Genomic DNA, 24,730 nt, shown 5'->3' on the forward strand with positions numbered 1-24,730 from the left:
ACACATTACTTTCCATATATTTTCTGTGGAACAAAAGCCAGCTGATCACAATCCACAACTAATTTCATGCTGCTCAAGAGAATATTCAAATAAAACAACAAAAATTAGAACTGGCAACTAGTTATAACTAGGGTGCATTCATGCTCAAATTACTTTAAAAATTGTGTTTATAAAGAAGTTAAACTGTCACTGTTTGCAGATGATGACATACATAGAAGATTCTAAAGATGCTACCAGAAAACTACTAGAACTCATCAATGAATTTGGTAAAGTTGCAGGTTACAAAATTAATACACAGAAAATCTGTTGCATTTCTATACATAAGAACGAAAGATCAGAAAGAGAAACCTCAAGCAGTGACTCTATTTACCACTGCATCAAAAAGAATAAAACACCTAGGAGTAAACCTACTTTCCAGCCATGATACTCACTCCTGAAACACAAGTCCTTCTCAGTTCTAGGCCTTTGAACCTGCGGTTCTCTCCAGCTAGGATTATCACCATCATTTCTAACTGGCTTCTCCATCTGGTAATGTTAGTCATTCCTCAGAGTCTACTTAGCCCACCCTCCCATCCTCCTACAGTCCTTTGTATGTGCCCTTTATGTGATTTTTAAATATATTTAGTTATTTGATGCATGCTAATAAAAACAGGTAACTATATAAAATGATGGGACCGTTATTCTAGCTATTGTCCTTTGATTTCAAATATTAATGTGCAAACACAGAAAAGTATATTAAAATCACCTTTAACAGCACAACCCAAAGATCACCATTATTCACATTTTTTACAAGGAATTTCCTCCCAATCTCTTCTCTGTGTGAATTTACTTTAATGAAACAGTAAATAAGGATCTAGAATCACACTGACTTCTCCCATTTCACAAAATATTTTTTTGGAAACAACTTTAATGGTTGCACTGCCATTCTTAGAAATGTTCTCTTTATATTTTAATTAACTAACTGGTGGGCTACAGTCCATGGGGTCGCAAAGAGTCTGACAGGACTGAGCGACTTCACTTTCACTTTCATTTTGTTGGATACTTATTGCTTCCTTTCTTATGTTTTCTACACCTCATTTGTCCATTTCAGTGTTCTCAACCTGAGGGTGGTTCTGAGTCTTCCCCTAAGGAGGCATTTGTGAATGCAAAGGCCCTTTGGTTGGCAATGACTGGAGAGCATATGTTACTACCATTTTATTTAATGCTTTGGAACCAAGATACTAAATATCCTGCAATATAAAGGACTGCCTCTAAATGCCAACAGCTGGCTTACTCAGAATCATCTAATTACTAATTATCTAATTACTAATAACATTACTAATCATCATGTATGTTTAGCACTGGGCAGCTCTCCGTGCAGGGGAGGCCAAACCCACACACAGGCAGGAGAACCAATGAGATGAAAGAGCCAAAGGACCCAGTAGAGACTGTGTTAATAGAGTAACAAGTAAAGCATCCTGGCTTCTTCTGGAATGTGAACCGGGAAACATAGCTTCAACCACCTAGTAAAGAGGGAGAAAAATGAAGCGAAGTGAAAACTTCTGGTATGAAAATGAAAAGCTCTGCTGACCCACTCTACAGTGAAACTGGTTAGAAGTATTTAAAAACAACCATTCAAGGACTTCCCTGGGGGTCCAGTAGTTAAGACTCAGCACTTCCACTGCAGTAGGTGAGGGTTTGATCCCTGGGCAGGGAACTAATATCCTGTATGCCATTGGGTGTGGCCAAAAAAAGAAAATTTGAGAGGAAATAAAAAGACATACCTTTAAGTGTAAATAAAAAAAATAAAAACAACCATTCAAAGCCTCTGGAAATGGTACTAAAGACAAAGAGAAAATAAAGAAGCATCTATCCAAGAAGGTCTACAAAAATTTGGTAAGAAAGGCAAAAACATCTGGTATTTGAACCAATACTACTCCTTACTTCCACCCTCAGAGATCAGCAAGAAAATGATTCTACTCCAGGCTGCTGCAGTCAAAAACAGGGTCCTCTCTTCCTCTAGCTCCCGAGGATGGGGCTTCTTCCCAGGAGAAGCATGATGCCAGTGCTTCTCATTTTGCCTCCAGCTACCTGTTGCTGTAGGTAAGTTCCCAGCAAGTGCAGCTGAAACTGGTGGCTCTCAATCACAGGAAGAAGGCTCTACTGGGGGTAGAGCACACTAAGAATACCAGAGCCCTCAACACCTTTGCCCACATTTGTGCCGCAGTGGTTCCATGCCAGAAAGGCAAGCCAGGAGCACTTCAGGTTGCTATCCAATTCCCACCCCACCCTGAGAGTTCAGCTTCTAGAACTGGGATGTCACTCAGAGAGAAACTTGCCATCGCCCTTTCCCTCCCCAAACTCCAGATCCCTGGCTCAGAGATTTTGCTTGGGGAAAAAACAGGCAGTAGGACTTCTCTGGTGGTCCAGGGGTTTAAGAATTGGCACACCAATGCAGGGGACACAGGTTTGATTCCTGGTCTGGGAAGATTCCACATGCTGTGGGACAACTAAGCCCGACACAACTACTAAGCCTGTGTGCCTAGAGCCCATGCTCTGCAACGAGATGCAAGCCACCACAATGAGAAGTCCATGCATTGCAACTAGAGAGTAGCCACCACTTGCCCCAACTAGAGAAAGCCTGCATGCAGAGACGAAGACCCACCACAGCCAAATAAATACATAAATAATAAAAAGCAGGCAGTAAACCAGATAGCTTCTAATTTTTCCCCAAAGAAACCAACTGCATCTGTAGCCAAGCTTGGGGAAGTTCAGGCTAAAGCACTTCCACTGGAAGTTGTGGTGAAATGCACTTAGGAGGAGATTCAAAATATAAACTGCAGGCCAGCTAGTTTGCAGGAGATAAGCAGATAATAATATAGCTGGGAGGAGCCAGACTAACTTGTTGAGCAATTTGTGCCATAGGGCAATGCTGAAAAAAACAGAGCCATTACTGGAGTTTTAACAGATGATGATGGTCACAGAAAAAGGGAAAAAAGAGCCCTATTAATACTACTATCATCCCATGTGACAGTCAGCATGTCCCAAATTGCACATCTGAAGATGCAACATCAGAGATTTAAAGCTGTGGGTGAGAAAAAATAATCCAGCCAGTCATTAAACAATTCAAAACATCCAGTTTCCAACAATAAATGAAAAGGCATGCAAAGAAACTGGGAAGTTGACCCATAACCAGGAAAAAAGCAGACAACAGAAACTGCCTGTGACAGCAACCAGATACCAGATTTATCAAAAAAGACTTCAAAGTGGCCATCTGTAAACATGCTTAAATAAAGGCATGATGACAATATTATATCAAGTACACAATATATATAGAAACAAATTTGATCACTTAAAATAACACAATAAGATTAACAACTGACTCCTCAATGGAGACAATGGAGGCCAGAAAGCAGTGGGATAACATATTCAAAGAGCTCAAAGAAAAACTGAGTATCTTTCAAAAACAAGTTAACACCAAAAAGAAAAAGAAAAGAAAACTTTTCCAGATGACCAAAAGAGGAAAGAATCTGTATAGCAGACCTACCATACAACTGCTAAATGAAGTTCTTCAGGCTGAAAGCAACTGACCTCAGTGAATCCACATGAAAAAAATAATAACCACCAGTAAAGGTAACTGTGTGATTATAAAATCTGTATTTTTTCCTTTCTTGATGTAACTGATTGAAACAACAGTGCATAGATATGTATATATTGTATTGCTGAACCTGCAATATATAAGAATATAATGTGCATTTTCCAATGACAGAGTAAAGAAGGTGGATGGGAACAAAGTTGTATTACATTAAGGAAAAACTTTAGCATGTACTTGAAGTTATCAGCTTAAAAGAGACTGGTATAAGATATTTTACATAAGCCTCACGGTAAGCCACAAAGCAAAAAGGTGTAAGTAATCTTAGCATACTACTACAGAAAATCACCAAACCACAAAGGAAGAGAGCAGGAGAAAGGAAAAAGGAATGACAAAACAGTAAGAGAACAATGAACAAAATTGCAATAATAAGCCCCTAACTATCAATATTTACTTTAAAGGTAAATGGACTCAATTCTCCAACCAAAAGACAGAGTGGCTGAATGGATGGGAAAAAAACAAACTGAGCTATGTGCTGTCTACAAGAGACACTTAAGGTTTTAGGACACATGCAGGCTGAGGAAAAAAAGAGATGGAAAAAGATATTCCATGCAAACGGAAACCAAATGAAAGCAAAGGTAGCTATATTAGCTATATTTATAATAAGAGAAAATAGACTTTTAGCAAAAACTATAATATGATACAAAGGAAATCAGTATATAATGATAAAAGAGTTACTCCAATAAGATAATTTAACATTTGTAAATATTTATGCACCCAACATCACAGCACCTAAATATTAATAGACCTGAATGAAGAAATAAGATATCAATGCAATAATTGTAGGGAACTTCAACCTCTCACTTTCAATAATGGACAGATCAGAGAGAAAATCAATAAGGAAGTACTGGGTTTAAACCACATGTTAGACCAAATGCACTGAAGAGACATTTATAGAACATTTCACTCAATAGAAGCAGCGTACACATTTTTCTCAAGTGTACATAGAATAAACTCCAGTATAGATCAGATGTTAAGCCACAAAATCAGTCCTAATGAATTCAAGAAGACTGAAATCATGCTAAACATCTTTTCTGACCACAATGGTATGAAAGTAGCAATCAATTATGAGAAGAAAATAGAAAATTTCACAAATATGTGGAGATCAAACATCATGTTACTGAACAACCAGTGAGCCAAAGCAGAAATCAAAAAATATCTTTGAGACAAATGAAAATGGAAATACAATATGCCAAAACTTATGGAAAACAGTAGAGTAGTTCTAAGAAGGAAGGTTACAACAATAGATGCCTATATTAAGCAAAAAGAAATAGCTTAAATAACAACTTTACACCTCAAGGAACTGGAAAAAAAGAATAAACTAAGCCCAAAGTTATTAGAAGAAAAGAAGAAAGATTAGAGCAAAGATAAATGAAATACAGACTAAAAAGACAACAGAAAGATCAATAAAATTAAGACTTGTTTTTTAAAAAGATAAATAGACAAACTTTTAGCCAGACTTACCAAGGGGGAAAAAAAAGAGGATGGAAAGAAGTTAAACTATAAAGGAAAGAAAAGGTGTCAACACTACAATTGACACCACACAAATACAAAGGATCATAAAAACTAAAGAACTGTATGCCAAGAAATTGAACAATCTATAAGAAACAAATTCCTAGACACATTCAAACTAAGACTGAATCAAGAAGAAATAGAAAATCTAAACAGATGGATTACCATGAAGAGACTGAGTCAGTAACGAAAAATTTCCCAACATGGGAAAGTTCAGGATCAGATGGCTTCACTGATGAATTCTACCAGACATTTAGAGGAATTAATACCAGTCCTTCTCAAATGGTGCCAAATGAAGAGGAGGGAACATTTCCAAAATCATTTTATGAAACCAGCATTACCCTGATACCAAAACCAGACAAGGACACAAGAAAAGAAAATTACAGGCCAATATCCCTGATGAACATACATGTGAAAATTCTCAAAAAATTATTAGCAAACTAAATTCAGCAAGACATTAAAACAATCATACACTATGATCAAATGGGATTTTTTCCATGGATGCAAGGATGGCTCAATATCCACAAATTAATGTGACACACAATATTAACAAAGTGAAAACTAAAAATCACATGATCATCTCAATGGCTGCAGAAAAAGAAAAAAAAGGAGACAAAATTTTACATCGATTAACGACAAAAAGTCTCAACAAACTGGGTAAACAGAGAATGTATCTCAACATAATAAGACCATGTGACAAGCCCACAGCCAACATCACACTCAATGGTGCAAAGCTGTAAGTTTTTCCTCTAAGATCAGGAAAAGACAAAAATGCCATCCCTCACCACTATTACACAACGCTGTATTGGGAAGTCTTAGTAACTGGGCAAGAAAAAGAAATAAAAGGCATCCAAAACAGAAAGAAGCAACAGTGTCATTATTTGCAGATGACATAATACGTAAAGAGAACCCTAACGACTCACCAGAAAACTGCTAGAACTAATCAGTGAATTTGGTAAAGTTGCATGGTACAAATCAACAAACAAAAAATCTGTTGCATTTCTTTACATTAAAAATGAACTATAAAACAGAAAAGATTAAGAAAGCAATCCCATTTATAACTGCATCCAAAAGAATGAAAAATCTAGGAATAAATTCAACCAACAAGGAGAGTACACTGTAAACTATGACACTGATGAAAGAAACTGAGGACACAAATAAAAAGAAAGCTAATCCATGCTCACGGATTGGAAAAATTGATAGTTAAAATGACCATATTACCCAAAGCAAGCTACAGGTTCAATGCAATCCCTTTCAAAACTGCAATGTCATTTTTAACATAACTAGGAAAAAATAATCCTAAAATAAACCACAAAAGAACCTGAATAGTCAAAACCCTGAGAAAGAATAAAGCTGGAGATATCATATGCTCTGATCTCAAACTATATTATAATGCTACAACAGTCAGAACAGTATGGTACTGGCATAAAAAACAGACACACAGATCGACACAACAGAATAGAGAGCCCAGAAATTAACCAAAGCACCTATGGTCAAGTAATCTACAACAAAGGGGTCAAGAACATACAGTGAGAAAGAACAGTCTCTTCAATGAATGGTGTTGGGAAAACTGAACAGCTACATGCAAAAGAATCAAACTGGATTACTTTCACACCATATACAGTAATACTCTAAAAATGGATTAAAAACTTAAATGTAAAACCTAAATCCACAAAACTCCTAGAAGAAAACATATATAGTGCACTCCTGACGCCAGTCTTAGCAGTATTTTTTTGGACACATCTCCTCAGGCAAGGGAAACAAAAACAAAAATAAACAAATGGGACTACATCAAACTAAAAAGCTTTTGCACAGCAAAGGAAACTATCAACAAAACAAAAAGATTGCCTACTGAATGGGACAAAATATCTGCAAAAAACATATCTGATAAGGGGTTAATATCCAAAATACACAAAGAATTCACACAACTCAACATTAAGAAAACAAATAACCCAACAACAAAATGTGCAGAGCATCTAAATAGCTATTTGTCCAAAGAAGATATACAGATGGCCCACAGACACATGAAAAGACCACTCATCATCAGGGAAATGCACATCAAAACCACAGTATCAGTAGTATCACCTCACACCTGTCAGAATGGCTCTTATCAAAAAGACAAGAAATAACAAGTGTTGACAAAGATGTGGAGGAAAGGGAACACCTCTGCACTGTTGGTAGGAATGTCAACTGGTGCAGCAACCGTGAAAAAAACAGGGGAAACAATTTAAATTCCATTAACTGACAAAAGGATAAACAAAATGTGGTTAATCCAAAGAATGGACTACTACTGATCACAAGACGGAAAGAAATACTAACACATGCTACAGCTTGGATAAACAAAGAAGCTGGTCATAAAAGACCACATGTTATATAATTCTATTCATATGAAATGTCCAAAATAAGGAGGGGCTGGGGGATGGGAGCACAAGCTGGAATCAAGATTGCTGGGGGAAATACCAATAACCTCAGATGACACCACCCTTATGGCAGAAAGTGAGAAGAGAACTACAAGAGCCTCTTGATGAAAGTAAAAGAGGAGAGTGAAAAAGTTGGCTTAAAGCTCAACATTCAGAAAACTAACATCATGACATCCAGTCCCATCACTTCATGGCAAATAGATGGAGAAAAGTGGAAACAGTGGCTGACTTTATTTTCTTGGGCTCCAAAATCACTGCAGATGGTGACTGCAGCCATGAAATAAAAAGACACTTACTCCTTGGAAGAAAAGTTATGACCAACCTAGACAGCATGTTAAAAAGCAGAGACATTACTTTGCCAACAAAGGTCCGTCTAGTCAAGGCTATGGTTTTTCCAGTGGTCATGTATGGATGTGAGAGTTGGACTATAAAGAAAGCTGAGTGCAGAAGAATTGATGCTTTTGAACTGTGGTGTTGGAGAAGACTCTTGAAAGTCCCTTGGACTGCAAGGAGATCCAACCAGTCCATCCTAAAGGAAACCAGTCCTGAACGTTCATTGGAAGGACTGATGTTGAAGCTGAAACTCCAATACTTTGGCCAACCTGTTGAGAAGAGCTGACTCACTGGAAAAGACCCTGATGTTGGGAAAGATTGAAGGCAGGGGAGAAGGGGACGACAAGAGAATGAGATGGTTGGATGGCATCACCGACTCAATGGACATGAGTTTGAGTAAACTCCGGGAGTCAGTGATGGACCAGGAGGCCTGATGTGCTGCAATCCACGGGGTCGCAGAGTCGGACACGACTGAGCAACTGAACTGACTGACTAACTGGAAGGTGGGAGTTGTAAAGAGGTTAACAGCTAAAGGGTTTCCTTTTGATGTGATTAAAATATTCTAAAAAGGACTATGTTGATGGTTGTACTGCTGTGAATATACTAAAGATCACTGAATTGCACACTTTAAATGGGTGAATTGTATGGTATGTAAGTTTATCTCAATAAAGCTGTGTAGAAAAAAAGGTGTTATTTTTAAAGGTCAAATTTGACATATAAAAAAAATCCATGATGAACAAAGTATCAAAATTTAAACACTGGGATATGTATTACTTATTTTTTCTTTGCTTTAGGCTCCAATATGGACCATTAAAGCACTGTTACTAATCCTGACTTTAAGATTTTGCTATTTTTTTCATCATACTGATTGTATTAACTTTAAGTTTTAAAATATTATCTTGATCTTTTTCAACACTTTCCTCAGAGATCTAAAGAAACACATGCAGAGTGAGTACTACAGGTAAAATGAACTAAAAAACAAACAAAACCTTGCCTGTAAAACTCCAAAACCAAATGGGAAAAATATTATTTGGAAAATCAAGTTGTGAGTACCATCTTGCACCAGGCCAAATAATGCCCCACAAAAGATGACCACAGAATGTGTAAATATTCAAAAGCAAAGTACAGATGTAATTAAGGATAGGGAGATTATCCTGGATTACCTGAGTAGGCCCAATATATTATTAATTATAAGGATCCTTATGCAGGGGAGGGAGGAAAATCAGAGAAACAGACATATGAGTAAGTAAGCAAAGGTCTGAGAGATCTGAAGATGCTACAGTTCTAGCTTTGAAGATGGAAGGAGCCATATGCCAACCAGTGCAAATGTCCCGTAGAGCTGGAGAAGGCAAGGAAGCAGATTCTCCCTCAGAAAAAGAACACAGCCCTAGTGACACCCTATTTTAACCCAGTGAGATCCACTTTGGACTTCTGACCTTTGGAATTTTAAGAAACAAATCTCTGGGGTTATTTTTAGCCACTAAATTTGTATCCAGTTGTTATGGCAGCACTAGGAAACTAATACACATCTTTCAAATTATGGGGCTATAATCTGCACCTCTCCATATAATGTAACTATACTTTTTCAAGGGTACAACTGCCCCTCAAAACTAATTAGGATAATCCTTCTGGAGGGGAAAATCTATGAAAAGCACAAAAGTATGTTCATGGCAGACTTCACTGACAATAGCTAGACAGTCTAAATGTTAACAACTAGGAAACTGTTGAATAAGTAATAGTTTATTCATGTTATGAAATATTAAGCAGCCATTAAAAATTACACTTAGTGAGAATCTTTAATGACATGGAGAAATACTTAAGTATTTAAAATCTTAAGTGAAGAGATACAAATGTTATTCAGACATGTAATATATATATATATTTCAAGTAACTTAAAACATATACACACATTCTATATAAGAATAAAAATGCAGGAGAAATAATATAAAAAAGTTAATAGTCATTTCTGTGACAGGAATATGCTGACTTTCTTTAAACTTTCATATAATCTCTAAATTTACAACATGCACATTTATTTAGAATCCATCTCATTAAAAAAAAAAAGTTGAAAAAAAGAAAGCCAACACTACATTTATAACACACTTATAACTGAAGCATGAAGCCATGAGTCAATCTCCTCATGCTGTTTTCCAAAATGGGAAATTAAGATGTTACACACTAAATATACTATAACAATGTTAATATTATCAAGTAATTTCTACCTATCAATTATATATTAATTTGAATTTAGTCTAAATGCTTAATAGTATACTAAAAACCAAAATGACACCAAAATAACTAAAAGATAAGCCCTCCTCCCACTTCTGATCTCATCTGCCCCATATTTATTCAACTGTAACCACAATGGCTCCCACCTTAGATCTTTGTTGGGAGTGTTCATTCACTACATAGCCATGTAGCTATTCCTTCACCTCCTTTCACATCTTGATTCAAATGTCACTTTCTTAATAAGGCCTACATGTACCTCCCTATTTAACACTAAAGCCTGCCCTGCATCCTGGCACCCTTCACTCATTCTTTCTTTCTTCCTTCTCCATAGCAGTTATCATCTTCTAACAAACTATAGAATTTTTTTTTTTAAAGTATATTGTTTAATGTCTTTCTTCTGCTACTGGAAAACAAGAAAAAAAGAAGGATTTTCGTGGCAGTGGAACCTCATTAAGTCACTCATATGTCAAAAGAGCCTGACACACAGCAGTTGCTCAATAAATATTTGTTGGATATATGGCTACACTAGAGACATATCAAAGGACAGAGTCAATAATACAATCTCTAACAACTGCATCCATTATTGCATGTAATAACCTAAAACTGGGCAATTTTCTGTGCATGTGTAGTTAAGCAAAATATATGGTATATTGGCCATCTTTATCATTCCTACACTTCAGTTTGTGTTTTACTGAAAACTTACAGCTGAATTTTTTAAAAAGCCTCAATTTTATTTTGTTAACATTGTGCAGTACAGACTGCATAACCAGGCAAGCAAATTAAAATGATACAAAGGTAATAGGTGATGACCCCCATAACTTTGTTTCCATTGGTATTTCTTCAGAGTGCAAATCCTCACTGCCCTATTAAGACATCATGCTGGGAATGAGGAAGCCTAGTCAAATATCAAACACCTGACCTATTTTCTGAATCAATAAGCACAGTTGAGACTGCCTAATATCCAAAATGAGACTCAATCAGTACTTACTCCCTATGATTTCATAAGTAACCAGACTAGCCCTATTTATTTTTAAAGCAGTTCTCTATTATTTTTGAAGGGTTTGCAGCCTAGACCCTGTGACAGGGTCTCTACATCTCCTAAATAAAACAAGTCTCATAGAATAAGCAAGGGAAAAGCCTCCCCAAAGATGTTGTTTAGCCAATACCTCTGAATGACGTTCTACACTTCCAGTGTCTGATCCAGAGTGCTGCTCATTTACATCATCCTCAACGTCTGACCCTGAATCCCGTTCATCCTGTACTGGGGTAGCGCCACCATCATCTGCTTAAAAATAAAACAAAAACCCACTTAAGGAGTAAGATGGATGACATCCTCAACTGAAATGAACACAATAAATCAAGAATAAGGTAAGAGCAAAGGTCACCACTGATGAAGCATAACTAATTTGTGAACAAGTACAATACGTACATAAATACTAACAGTCATAACCTGTACTGTTGACATGTGGCAGTGAAAATATATCATTAAAGGAACGTGAAGCTTAAGAAATGCCACTAAGAACCAAGTCAACAAATTCTAAATAACTGTGTGCACTTTCAACTTTGTTAAAATAATGAAGTCTATTTTCTCCACAGCACTTACTTACCACCTACTAATGGACTACATGAGTTTCCAAGTTAGTTTTGTTTAATATGATTCTCTCCTCACTTGAATAAAAGTGCCAAAAGAGCAGAGATTCTAGTTCACTGATGAATCCCTGGAGTGGAGAACACTACCTGGTATAGTATTTGTTTATGAATGAAGAGCACACAGAATTCCATTCCAGAAATAGTGTAAACTCCTGTAAGGAAAAGTATATACTACTATAAAACAAATTGCTACCTATCTTTAACCAATACTTTAAAAATACAAAGAAAAATTGCACTGAAAGGAATTTAGAGCTGTTGGAGGATACAGGAAGTCTTGGTTAAAAGTTTAATAAAAACAAAATTTAAAATATGAACCAGCCAACTACAGGGAAAACAAAAAAAAGAAGTTTAAGAATGAAATCACTATCATACTAATGAACTATTCTACTCAGCTAAGGAGTATTGAATATACATATATTTAACCTTTTTATTATATAGCATATTAAAAAGCAGAGACATTACTTTGCCAACAAAGATCCATCTAGTCAAGGCTATGTTTTTTCCAGTGGTCATGTATGGATGTGAGAGTTGGACTGTGAAGAAAGCTGAGTGCCAAAAAATTGATGCTTTTGAACTGTGGTGTTGGAGAAGACTCTTGAGAGTCCCTTGGACTGCAAGGAGATTCAACCAGTCCATCCTAAAGGAGATCAGTCCTGGGTGTTCATTGGAAGGACTGATGCTGAAGCTGAAACTCCAATACTTTAGCCACCTCATGCGAAGAGTTGACTCATTGGAAAAGACCCTGATGTTGGGAGGGATTGGGGACAGGAGGAGAAGGGGACGACAGAGGATGAGATGATTGGATGGCATCATGGACTCAAGGGACATGAGTTTGAGTAAATTCCAGGAGTTGGTGACGGACAGGGAGGCCTGGCATGCTGCGATTCACAGGGAGTGAATCGCAAAGAGCTGGACACAACTGAACAACTGAGCTGAATAAAAAAAAAATTTGAAGTATAATGAAAAGTTATGCTTCAACGGTCAGAATTGAGGTGAGGAGGGTCAGAAGAGGTTAAAACCCTGTCCTAGCATAATAGGAAATAATTACAGAATGCCTAAAAATGATGCAACAAGATAGCCTAAGTTAGGAATACAGGGATAAACATCAAAAAAAAAAGGCTAAAAAAAAAGTCAGGACTAACTTCTCATGTCTTTCAGCATATTAAGTTTAAAAACACAAATGAACTGACAACTATTTTGAAAACATCAGGAAAACGTTTGAAGCGAAACAGCAGAATATGTTTGGAAACGTGTTTGCAGTCACTGCTATTCGTCATCATATATTAGAATCTATGTGAACGCAAAACAGAAAAGAAAGTAAGAAATTTAGAAATTTCTTTAAGCACTTAGAAATTTATTTAAGCACTTCTGACAGATAATACTCACTGGAACTAGAACACAATAGGAAAGCAAAAGTAACGTTTTTATTCTCCATGAGGTTCTGCCTTATTCGTTTTGGGTGCCCAGAACTGTGTTAACAGAGTGGGGCCCCGTGTTTATAAACAGAAAAAGAAATAACTTAAGGGAGGAGAAAGGGGAAAGATCTCAAGTTGAATGAAAGGCACAAAAATCACTAGTAAGCCCCAGAGGTACACACCTTATTCTAAAATACGTATACAACTCAACTCCGATGTTTTCTTTAATGGGAGAAACTAGTTTGCAGGCGTAGTCAAACCAGTTTCAACTTCAAGTGAAAAGTCTAGGTAAGATCCTGCACCCCCACTGAACAGCTAGCTCCCCGGGATTCTCGAAAATCACTCTCAACTGCTCAAAGAAATTCCCTATCAAGAGAGGCCATTCCTAGTACTTTGCACACAGTAAGCATTTGATATATACAAGGGGCTCCCACTTCAGCAACATCCTTCGCCGATCTGGAAGACGGCTTTCCGTCCAGAATTCCCTCTCCAAGGTTCTAACTTCTGGGTCCGCAGCCAGGCTGCCAGCTCTCCCCGCTACGCCTCAATCAACATCAGACCCAGTCCCGGGAGAGAAGGTTTCTGGGGCTTCCTTCTCTTCCCCGCGGGAGTGCGTGGCCAAGCCCGGTGGAGTAATCGCACCGCCCCCCAGCCCTGTCCCCTACGTCCCTGCCTCACCTGACTGGTCGCCGCTGTAATACTCCGAGTCCATGGCAGGCGGCTCTCGGCGGGGAGTGTCTGGGCCCCGCGCCGCCCCCGTCACTTCCTTGCCGGCGCTGTGACCACCGATAGCGCGGCCCGGTGCTCAGAGGCTCCCGCCCAACTGGGGTTTTGGGAGACTGCGGAGAGTAAGGCAGCAATGGCGGCAGACGCGCGCACTTGGACCTACAAACGCCGGCAGAAAAGGCCGTACCCGGCTGGCGACCAAGGCGCGCGAGTCAGTGAGCTACTTCCCAGAAGCACCTCTGGGCCAAAATGGCGTCTGCCCCCGACCCTCAAAAGAATGCAGTGCGCAGGCGCTGTCACATGATATCTGGCCAATGAGAAGACTCAACGGTATGACGCACGGCATGGCCGGAAAGGGAACTTGTGGGGAAATTGAGCGGGAGCCCCGACTGCAATTAAAATCTTCTTGGAGGAACCTGGTCTGTTCCCCATGGAGATGATAGTGTTACTTTATGGGTTCTCCGCACGTGCTTTGTTTGAGTACCTTCTGGAGTATTGTTCCGAAAAATGAAGACTCGCTAAAATTAAATTTTCCATCATACGGAAATTAACTATCGTTCCCATCATGCTTGATTCCCGCCCTTAGTACGGGAAGTGGCGCATTTTCTTCTGGGACTTGTAGTTCGAAGCCTAGCTAGCTATGATGTGTTACCAAGTGGCCTGATCAAAAGAGCCTCTTTTCAAGGCATTTTTCGTCCTTTCTTTTTAAAAATTACGACTTAATTTCCATCTTAAGAAACCATTTGGTTTACAATAGAAAGTACAGGTTTTTGCTTCCAGAAGGGTTCCCGGATGAAATCTTGCTGAAGTGACATTGTTGAACTTCACTTGAGCCCTACATGCTTGTGAGAAACAACAATGGTTGAGAAACTAACATGTCAGAACGCTGACTGTAAAGAACTATCCCTCTTCCTATCTCTCAAGTAAAGGTTATTCTCCGCTCTTTTTCATGAGACCTGTAAGACTTAGAGATGACCGCCTAGTTTACCCATGACAAGGCAGAAGACCTTTCCCCTTTCTTCTGAACCTGCTCAGATCTTGCCACTTTCTGTTCCTGTCTTTGCCACTCTAAAACTAGTGCTGTGCTGTGCTTAGTCGCTCAGTCGTGTCTGAGACTCCAGGCTCCTCTGTCCAGGAGGAGACAAGAATACTGGAATGGGTTGCCATGCCCTCCTCTAGGGGATCTTCCAAACCCAGGGATGGAACCCAGGTGTGCTAGTGGATTCTTTACCGTCTGAACCACCAGGGAAGCCCAAGAATACTGGAGTGGGTAGCCTATCCCTTCTCTAGGGGAACTTCCTGACCCAGGAATTGAACAGAAGTCTCCTGCATTGCATGCAGATTTTTTTTCCAGCTGAGCTACCAGGGAAGTCCCCAAATAACTAGATGCTGGAATAAGCATTTTTCTGTTCTCATTACTGTTTGAAACTTCTGATTGCAAATCAATTACAACTATAAATCCTAGGATTTATAGGAAAGTCTCAGACATCCCCATCTCCCTTGTACTAGATACTCTGATCTTCATATCTGGTGTACTCTCTCCCTATTGCAATACCCTGAATAAAGTCGGTTTTCTTGCTTATTTTTGTCTTAAATAGAGAAGACGATATTACTGCCTTTAGATTGGAGGAAGTATAGGAAATATTCCCGAGGAGGTGTAGCCTTGCAGAAATAGGGCCTTTCGTTAGTTGGCAAGGCATACATCTTGGACTGGACTTCTAGGCATACCTAGCCTGCTATAAGGACCCATGTGGTGCCCTGAAAAGCCCACATTCTACCTTGGAGTTCAGATTTATGAATTTTATGATGTTAGCTATGTTATGCGGACAAGGCAATGGCAACTCACTCCAGTACTCTTGCGTGGAAAATCCCATGGACAGAGGAGCCTGGGAGCAGTCCATGGGGTTGCAGTACATGGGGAGCAGCCTGGGAGCAGTCCATGGGGTTGCTACAAGTTGGACACTACTGAGCAACTTCTCTTTCACTTCTCACTTTCATGCATTGGAGAAGGAAATGGCAACCCACTCCAGTGTTCTTGCCTGGAGAATCCCAGACAGAGGAGCCTGGTGGGCTGCTATCTACGGGGTCGCACAGAGTTGGACACGACTGAAGTGACTTAGCAGCAGCAGCAGCAGCAGCTATGCTATGAATTCTCAGAATGTCATTAGTGAAGCCACATCCCAGCTTTGATAATCCTGGAACCATTGTTAACCAGTCAGATTACTTTGGCAGAACCCAGTTCTAGGCTACAGAAAAGGACATGGAAAGGAAGAGAGAGGGATGGTTTCTCTAGAAATTACCATTTTCTTGCAAGAAAGTTCATAGGCAGTCTTTCACCTGTACATACAGAGGAAAATAGCTTTGAAGTCCCAGTCTACCCCTTCAGCTGCAGGAATGACATCTTCTTAAGCTGTTGTGAGAATCATAATAGCAAGGAATTAACAGTGCCTGGAACTAAAGGTAGAAAACTTAAAAATTCATTTCCTTCCATTTAGTAGAAAAGGGCCCAGGATCCACCTCTCTTCCAAAGAGATCAACCTCTCTTCTAAGAGGTTGTACCTGTGTAATAAGGTGAGTGAATAGGGCAGAAATCCAAGAAGAGAACCCACTGCAAATCATGTCAATAAAGATCTTATAGTTTCACCAAAGGTATACAACCAACAGCTATGAAAGTAATTGGGCTAAGCAATGCAATTACAAAAGGATAATGACTGAATTTTAACATAATTCTAACTGTCCTAATGGTTTAGAGAATGGAGAAATAGAAACAGACTGAACACAGCATAATGTGCAGAGAGTCAGAAGGCTGTAAGGAAAGTGTCGGATCTATGTTTTATACTCAAGAAGCCATTAACTTAGTGAGATAGGACAGGCTTTTTGAAACAAACATAAGAGTCTTGGTTAAAGCATTGTGCTTGCAAATGCAAACACAGCTCCAGGAGAGTTTTCCAGAGCCCCTTTCCACCAGGTGGCTGTCTTTCAGAGCCGCCAAAGTACAGATCTTGGAGCAGAACAGATACGCTTTCTGAGTCTTGGCTGCCTTGCATTTTGAAGACCACCATCTCTCTCCACTCCTCGTTCCAGTCCCAGCACAGCTGGTGGTAGAGAGGCCACTAAGCAGGGAGGCTGTTTTTTCTAAGTATACTAAAGATAGAGAAGAGACATGAGAGACATGGGAGAAATGAACTTGTGGCAGTCCTGAACTCTGTTTCCCTTGACTGATAACCATGCAAGAATTATCCTTCCAGCCTTTTGAGACACTGCAACTTGCTGAATATTTCTGGGAGTGAAAAGTCATACAATATCAAGAGCAGCCTGGCAGTGGCAGAACTTCAGGCTTGGGGATCAGAAATCTGGGTTCTGTGTCAAGCTCTGAGCTTATTGTGTTAGATGAGGGAGTTGAATCCGATTTCAAGGCCCCTTGTTGTTGTTGTTCAGTCGCTAAATCATGTCTGACTCTTTGCAACCCCATGGACTGTAGCATGCCAGCTTTCCCTGTCCTTCACTATCTCCCAGAGTTTGCTCCAACTCATGTCCATTGAGTCGGTGATGCTATCCAACCATCTCATTTTCTGTTGCCCCCCTTTCCTCCTGCCCTCCCATCAGGTGGCCAAAGTATTGGAGCTTCAACATCAGTCCTTCCAATGAATATTCAGGGTTGATTTCCTTTAGGATTGACTGGTTTGATCTCCCTGCTGTCCAAGGGACTCTCAAGAGTCTTATCCAGTGCCACAATTTGAAAGCATCAACTCTTTGACACTCAGCCTTCTTTATGGTCCAACTCTCACATCCACATATAAGTCCTGGAAAAACTATAGCTTTGACTATACGGACATTTGCTCTCATAGTGCTTTTTAATACACTGTCTAGGTTTGTCATAGCTTTCCTTCCAAGGAGCAAGTGTCTTAATTTCATGGCTGCAGTCACTGTCCACAGTGATTTTGGAGCCCAAGAAAATATCTGTCACTGTTTTCACTTTTCCTCTTCTATTTGCCATGAAGTGATGGGACTGGATGCCATGATCTTAGTTTTTTGAGTATTGAGTTTTTAAGCCAGCCTTTTCATTTTCCTCTCTCACCTTCATCAAGAGGCTCTTTAGTTCTCTTCACTTTCTGCCATTAGAGTGGTGTCATCTGCATATCTGAGGTTGTTGATATTTCTCCTGGCAATCTTGACTCCAGCTTGTGATTCATCCAACCTGGTATTTTAATGGCATATTCTGCATAGAAGTTAAATAAGCAGGGTGACAATATACAGCCTTGATGTACTCCTTTCCCAATTTTGAACCAGTCCATTGTTCCATGTCTAGTTCTAACTATTGCTTCTTGACCTGCATACAGATTTCTCAGGAGACAGATAAGGTGGTCTGGTATGTCCATCTTTTTAAGAATTTTCCACAGTTTGTTGTGATCCACACAGTCAAAGTCTTAAGCATAGTCCGTGAAGCAGATGTTTTTTAGAATTCTCTTACTTTCTCTCTTATCCAATCAATGTAGGTAATTTGATCATGGATTCCTCCACCTTTTCTAAATCCAGCTACTACATCTGGAAATTCTTAGTTCACATTCTGCTGAAGCCTAGCTGAAAGGATTTTAAATGACATTACCTTGCTAGGATGTGGAATGAACTCAGTTGTGTAGTAGTTTGAGCATTCTTTGACACTGCCTTTCTTTGAGATTGGAATGAAAACTGACCTTTTCCAGTCCTGTGGCCACTGCTGAGTTTTCCAAACTTGCTGACATATTGTATTTTAAGAGCACCGTCTTTGCATTTGAAATAACTCAGCTGGAATTCTATCACCTCCACTAGCTTTGTTCATAGTAATGCTTCCTAAGGCCCACCTGATTTCACACTCCAGAATGTCTAGCTGTAGGTGACTGACCACTATTTTCATTATTCTCTGTTTCATTATTATTATTATTCTCTGTGAGAGAAGCCGTCTCCAACTCTGACCTGCCTTCTTGTGCTTGAGCCACTAGGGGTCCCTGCAGGTGAAGAAACAAATGAAACAAGTGCATTCTAAGCCTGCTTTCCCGCTCTCTGCAGTGTTCTCCCATCCCAGATTCTCCACTCCTTAAGACACACGCAAGATTTGTCCCGCCACATCGTTTAGAATACTGAAAAGTTGGACCCACTTGAAAGCCCACGAGTAGTAGATAATGAATCATTAAATATCAATACCATGGCACACCACATGGCCGCTAATACAATTTAATTGAACCTTTAGCCCTCACATGGAAGGATGGCCAGAATATATGAAATTAACAAAATAGTCATAGGGTACTGTAAATGGCAAAATTTTATGTGAACAACCAAAACCCCACCTAAGAATTCCCTAATAAAAATAGAGGGGAAAAAAAAACTTTCAGACAAAGATCGAAAAGCCAAAAGCCATAAAAGTCTGAAAATGTTGACTACACACAAAAAATTAAACATAATAGTAAAACAACTGTAAAAACATATGCTGGCAGAAACAACACACCATTAACAAAACCAAAAGATAAATGACTAAGAATTTAAAAATTTTTTATTCAACTATCATAGAGCCTTCTCGATGTGGTTAAGAGAAGTGATTAAGACTTCACTTTCTAGGTGAAGTTACATCCCTGGTCATGCAACTAAAATCCCACATGCCTCCTGGCCAAAAAACCAAAACATGAAACAGAAGCAATATTGTAACAAATTCAATAAAAGACTTTAAAAATGGTCCACATTACACTGGAGAAGAAAATGGCAACACACTCCAATATTCTTGCCTGGGAAATCCCATAGACAGAGGAGCCTGGTGGGCCACATTTTAAATATGAATTTATTTTCCATTTTGTTACCTGGAACTTTTAAACCAGAGGGTGGACTTTGTGTCATTTGATAAAAGGGAATTTCCTGGCTCAGGTCTTCAGTACTGTTCTGCTCTATTACTAACAGTACAGTACAGTACAATTCACTCAGTCGTAAACATCAACAGATCTATTACTAAGGATGATGTTTAACATTTCCACTTGTGCTGAGCAAGGACCGGGTCAAAGTCAGGCCTCAGGCTGTTGAATTTAAATGTCTTGTGATAAATAAGGCCCCACAGTGTAGCACCAAGGACTATATTCAGGATCTTGTGATAAACCATAATGGAAAAAAATATTTTAAAAAGAATGTCTATATGTTTATAACTGAGTCAGTTTGTTCTACAGTAGAGATTGGTACAACTAAGTCAGCTATACTTCAATAAAAAAATAAAATTAAGAAAAAAATGGTCCACATTAAAAAAAATCTTTTAAAAATTTATAGAACAAAAGGTTAATCTCCTTTATGAATATAGAGACCCTAGAAATCAATACCTCAATAGAAAAAGACCAATAAACCAGTAAAAAAAAATGGACAAAAGATACGACAATCCACAAAAGAGAAAATATTAAGGGTTCTAAAATTCATAAAAGATATCCTAAAACAAGATCAAAGCAAATTAAAATTGTATTGAGATATTATTTTTCACTTCTCAAATTGCAAAAATATGAGAGCATTCCACTGGTGAGGCCATGGAAGAAGAGGCCCTCTCCCAGGATACTGGTGGAAGTTTATTACAGCAGCCTTTACTTTCTTACTGCTTGCCAGAAAGTAAGCTGGCAATATTTATAAAAATTACAAATGCATATGCTCTTTAGCCTAGTAATTGAACTTCAGAAAATGTATCCTACAAATACACGTGGCTATGTACAAATGATGTATCTACAAAATTACTTATTGCAGAACTAACTGAAAAATGCTGGAAATAACCTAAATATCCAATCAGGAATGATCACAAAATTATGATACATCTGTATAATGGTATGTTACATAGCCATAATGAAAAGCAAAGAAACTCTCTTACTGATACATAAAAAGATTTCTAAACTGTGAAAAAAGGCAAAGCGCAGAACAGAGTATGCTATCTCTTGTGAAAAGGGGAAGAGTACATATATTTGTTGTTGCTTTTAACTATGTTTTTTTAATTTGAGATTGTATAAGAAGCAAAACATTGGTTTTCTGTTGAGGGAAGGGAGGACAAGGGAAAATGGTGCACATAAGCTTCTAAGGTTGTTAAAAACGTGAAACATGTAGTCTTGTTCCACATGATAACTTCTACTCAGCTCTGATTTTGTCATATTATACCTGTGAAATGGATAAGCAGAAGCCTCAATGGAGTCAGTAGGTCAGAAAGGGGAGTGCTAACACTCTACTGCTTCACATCGGTTACAGACCCAACAAAGAGAGAAGTATCTTTACATCTCCAACAAGAAGAAGATTACTGCTCTACTACCCAGCAGGAGCTAGGAAGAATTTTTCCTGGGCTGGCAACCAACAGCCAGTGAGAAGCTGTAACAACTCAGCCAACAAAAAGCCGTTACACTGCAAATTAGAAGTTTCATTCAGTGGACTCTGTTTAACAGCCTCTCCCAGTGCCCCCTCCTCTATAAAGAAAATGGTCCTCTCTTTTGTTCTCTGGATATATCTGCAGTTCACTATAGATTGCATGTCGTGAACTGCAATTCTTTTCTGTTTCTGAATAAACCTTTTTTTGCTGGTAAAATAACTGATTGTTTTAGGTCAGCATATCAAATTGACTTCACACCCCACTAATGGGCTTACTACTCATAACTTGAAAACCAGAAGTGCCAGTCTCTAGTTGATCATGATGTGGAAGCTACCCAGATCAATTTGCTATGCTTGGGCCCCATCTCTAGGCCCAACAATCAGGCAGAGATATCTTCATGGATTCTGGTCTTGCTTTGTATAGAAACCGTCTTTGTGTAGATGTGTGCCCTGTCCTGAGCACAGCCTCTTCAACACACAATTATGTATGTGGCTGAATAATTATTCAAATTATAAAAGGAAGGACGTCCCTGAAGGTCCAGTGGTTAAGGCTGTGCTCTCCCAATGTAGAAGCTGCGGGTTGAACCCCTGGTCAGGAAATTCCACATGCCATGCAGTCAAAATAAATAAATAAAGACTTAATCAACTTAAAAGAATTTTTTTTTAAGTTACAAAATGACTCTTTGTTTTTGTTTTGTTTTAGTTGGCTTTGGTTTTGGTTTGTGATGAGCACTACCTCTTTGGAAATGTGGGAGCCGAGACCATCAGTATGTCATAAAGGGGGTCAGCTGTGAAATCATGGTTGGACCAACTGAACTTCACAGTCTTTTTTTAAGCTATTTTTTAATACTGTTAAAATATATATAACATAAAACTTGCCATTTTAAGTGTACAATTCATTATATTTATAATGTTATATAGCTGTCACCACTATTTCAAAAAATGTTCATCATCCCAAAGAGAAACTCTGCACCCATTAAGCAGTAACGCCTCATTTTCCCTTACCCACAGCCCCTGGTAACTTCTAATCTGTTTTCTCGATGAATTTGCCTATTCTATATATTGCATACCATGTCTGCCCTTTTGTAACTGGTTTATTTCACTTCGCATATTTTCAGGGTTCATCCATGTTGTAGAATGTGTCAGATCTTCATTTTTAAGGGTTAAATAATATTCAATTGTACATATATATGGATATCCATATTTATCCATATATACAAAGCATAGATATACTTTGCTTATCCATTCTTCTGTTGATAAACACTTGCATATTTGCCACCTTTTGGCTACTGTGAATAATACTTCTATGCAGACCAAAGTTGCCATACAAAATCAGCACACAAAGATTAGTTTTTTTCTATACACTAGTAATGAACAATCTGAAAAGAAATTAAGAAAGCAATTCTATTTATCAGAGCATCAAAAAGAATTAAATACTTAGGAATAAAGTTAACAAAAGAGGTGAAAGACTTGTGCACTGAAAATACAAACATCTCTAAAAACACAGAATATGTAAATAAAAAGATGCCTCACATACATGGACTGGGAGACTTACAGTGGTAACACTGCCACAAAATGATCTACAGATTCAATGCAATCCCTATCATAACCCCAATAGTACTTTTTTTTCCCCAGAAATGGAAAAACCTGTCCTAAAATTCATATGCAATCACAAGGAAATCCTGAAGAGTCAAAACAACTTTGAATAAGAAAAAGTTGTGAGACTTTCACTTTCTGATTTCAAATTTTACTACAAACCTTCATTAATCAAAGCAGTGTGGTACTGGCATAAGGACAGACATATAGACCAATCAAATAGAACTGAGAATCCAGAAATAAATCTTCACATCTATGGTCAACTGATCTTGACTAGGATGCCAAGACCATTCAGTGGAGAAAGAACAGTCCCTTCAACAAATGGTAACAGAAAACTGGACATCAACATATCAAAACACTGGACCCTTATCTTAACAACATATACAAAAATTAATTCAAAATGGATCACAGATCTAGATGCAAGAGCTAAAGCTATAAAACTTTTAGAAGTAAGCATACAAGCAAATCTATGTACCTTAGAGTTAGTGATAGTTTCTTAAATATGACACCAAAGGCATAGGTAACAAGAATAATAAAGTGGACTTCATAAAATGAAAAAGATCTGTACATCAAAGGAGCACTACCAAGAGAGTGGAAAGATGATCCATAGAAGAGAACATTTTTGCAAATCATATAGCTGATAATTGCTTAATATTTAGGACATGTGAAGAACTCCTACAGTTCAGCAACAAGAAGACAAACAGCCCAATTTAAAAACAGGCAAAGGACTTGAATAGACATTACTCCAAAGATATACAAGTAGCCAATAAGCACATGAAAGATGCTCAGCATCGCTGGTCGTTAGAAAAACACAAATCAAAACCACAGTGGGACACCATGTCACATCAACTAAAATGGCTGTAATCAAAATAACAGAAACTAACAAGTGTTGGTGAGGATATAGTGAAATTGAATTCTTTGTACAGTTGCTAGTGGGACTTGTGTGTCCACTGTGGAAAAAGTTTGACCATTCCTCAAAAAGTTTAACGTAAGATTACCATATGACCCAACAAATCTACTCCTTGGTATGGATATGAAAGAATTGAAAGCAGAAACTCAAATGGACTCTTTGTCTTTTAATACATTTTAGATTTTGGGATAATTTTAGATTTACAGAAAATTTGCAAAGAAGTTTAATTTCCATGTATCCCTCATCCAGTTCCCCCTAATATTAACAACCTACCTTACCATTTGTCATTACTTTTCTCAAAAGCCAGAAACTAACACTGATACATACATATTCTTAATGAAACTCTAGTGAGAAATTTCATGGACAGAGCATCCTGGTAGGCTACAATCCATGGGGTTGCAAAAGAGCTGGACATGACCTAGCGACTAAACAACACAAGAAGACTCGTTTAGATTTCAGCAGTTTTTCTACTAGTGTCTTCTCTTTGTCCTAGGACCCTAACCAGGATATAGTATTGTATGGTCTCCCTAGTCCCCACTGGTCTATGACAGCTTCTCAAACTTCTCTTGTTTTTCATGATGTTGACAGTTTTGAGGCATCCTAGAAAATTACTTGTAGAATGTCCTTCCGTTTGGTTTGTCTGATGTTTTTCTCATGATTAGACTGGGATTGTGAGTTTGGGGGAAAAGTACCACAGAGATGAACTACTGTTCTCATCACAGACTGTGCATATGATGTATCACAGGAAATGATAAACTTGATCACTTGGTATATTAGTTTGATAGGGATGCTGCAAAAATACCACAGATTGGGCAGTTTAAACAACAGGGATTTACTCTATCACAGTTTTGGAAGTGGGAAGTTCAAGATCAATGTGGCAGCAAGGCTGGTTTCTTCTAAGGATTCTCTCCCTGGCTTGTAGGCAGCTGCCCTTCCCCTCTGTCATTGCTTCGTCCCTCTTCAT

The 24,730-nt window shown here is 38.5% G+C and overlaps 2 protein-coding genes across 9 annotated transcripts in view; one reads left to right on the plus strand and one right to left on the minus strand.

Annotated features, from left to right (window-relative positions):
- IWS1 (interacts with SUPT6H, CTD assembly factor 1) overlaps nt 1-14,179 on the minus strand; it is a 49,847-nt gene extending 35,668 nt beyond the window's left edge. For 3 of the 8 annotated variants that reach the window (XM_020886342.2, XM_020886340.2, XM_070463946.1), the window contains exons 1-2: nt 13,869-14,178; nt 11,292-11,410 (exon numbers count right to left, since the gene is read on the minus strand). In XM_020886342.2, coding sequence (XP_020742001.2) covers nt 11,292-11,410; nt 13,869-13,902 — 153 coding nt within the window. In that variant the 5' untranslated portion in view covers nt 13,903-14,178. Of the gene's footprint in view, nt 1-11,291; nt 11,411-13,868 lie in introns of all 8 variants that reach the window. The other 5 variants (XM_070463944.1, XM_070463943.1, XM_020886345.2 and 2 more) reach the window with 4 other exon arrangements.
- MYO7B (myosin VIIB) overlaps nt 14,050-24,730 on the plus strand; it is a 108,984-nt gene continuing 98,303 nt past the window's right edge. Inside the window, exon 1 of the mRNA XM_070463984.1 lies at nt 14,050-14,127. Within this exon, the coding sequence (XP_070320085.1) occupies nt 14,050-14,127 (78 nt within the window). The remainder of the gene's footprint in view (nt 14,128-24,730) is intronic.

Source organism: Odocoileus virginianus, unplaced genomic scaffold (assembly GCF_023699985.2).
Source record: "Odocoileus virginianus isolate 20LAN1187 ecotype Illinois unplaced genomic scaffold, Ovbor_1.2 Unplaced_Contig_10, whole genome shotgun sequence".
In the NCBI taxonomy this organism is placed as follows: Eukaryota; Metazoa; Chordata; class Mammalia; order Artiodactyla; family Cervidae; genus Odocoileus; species Odocoileus virginianus.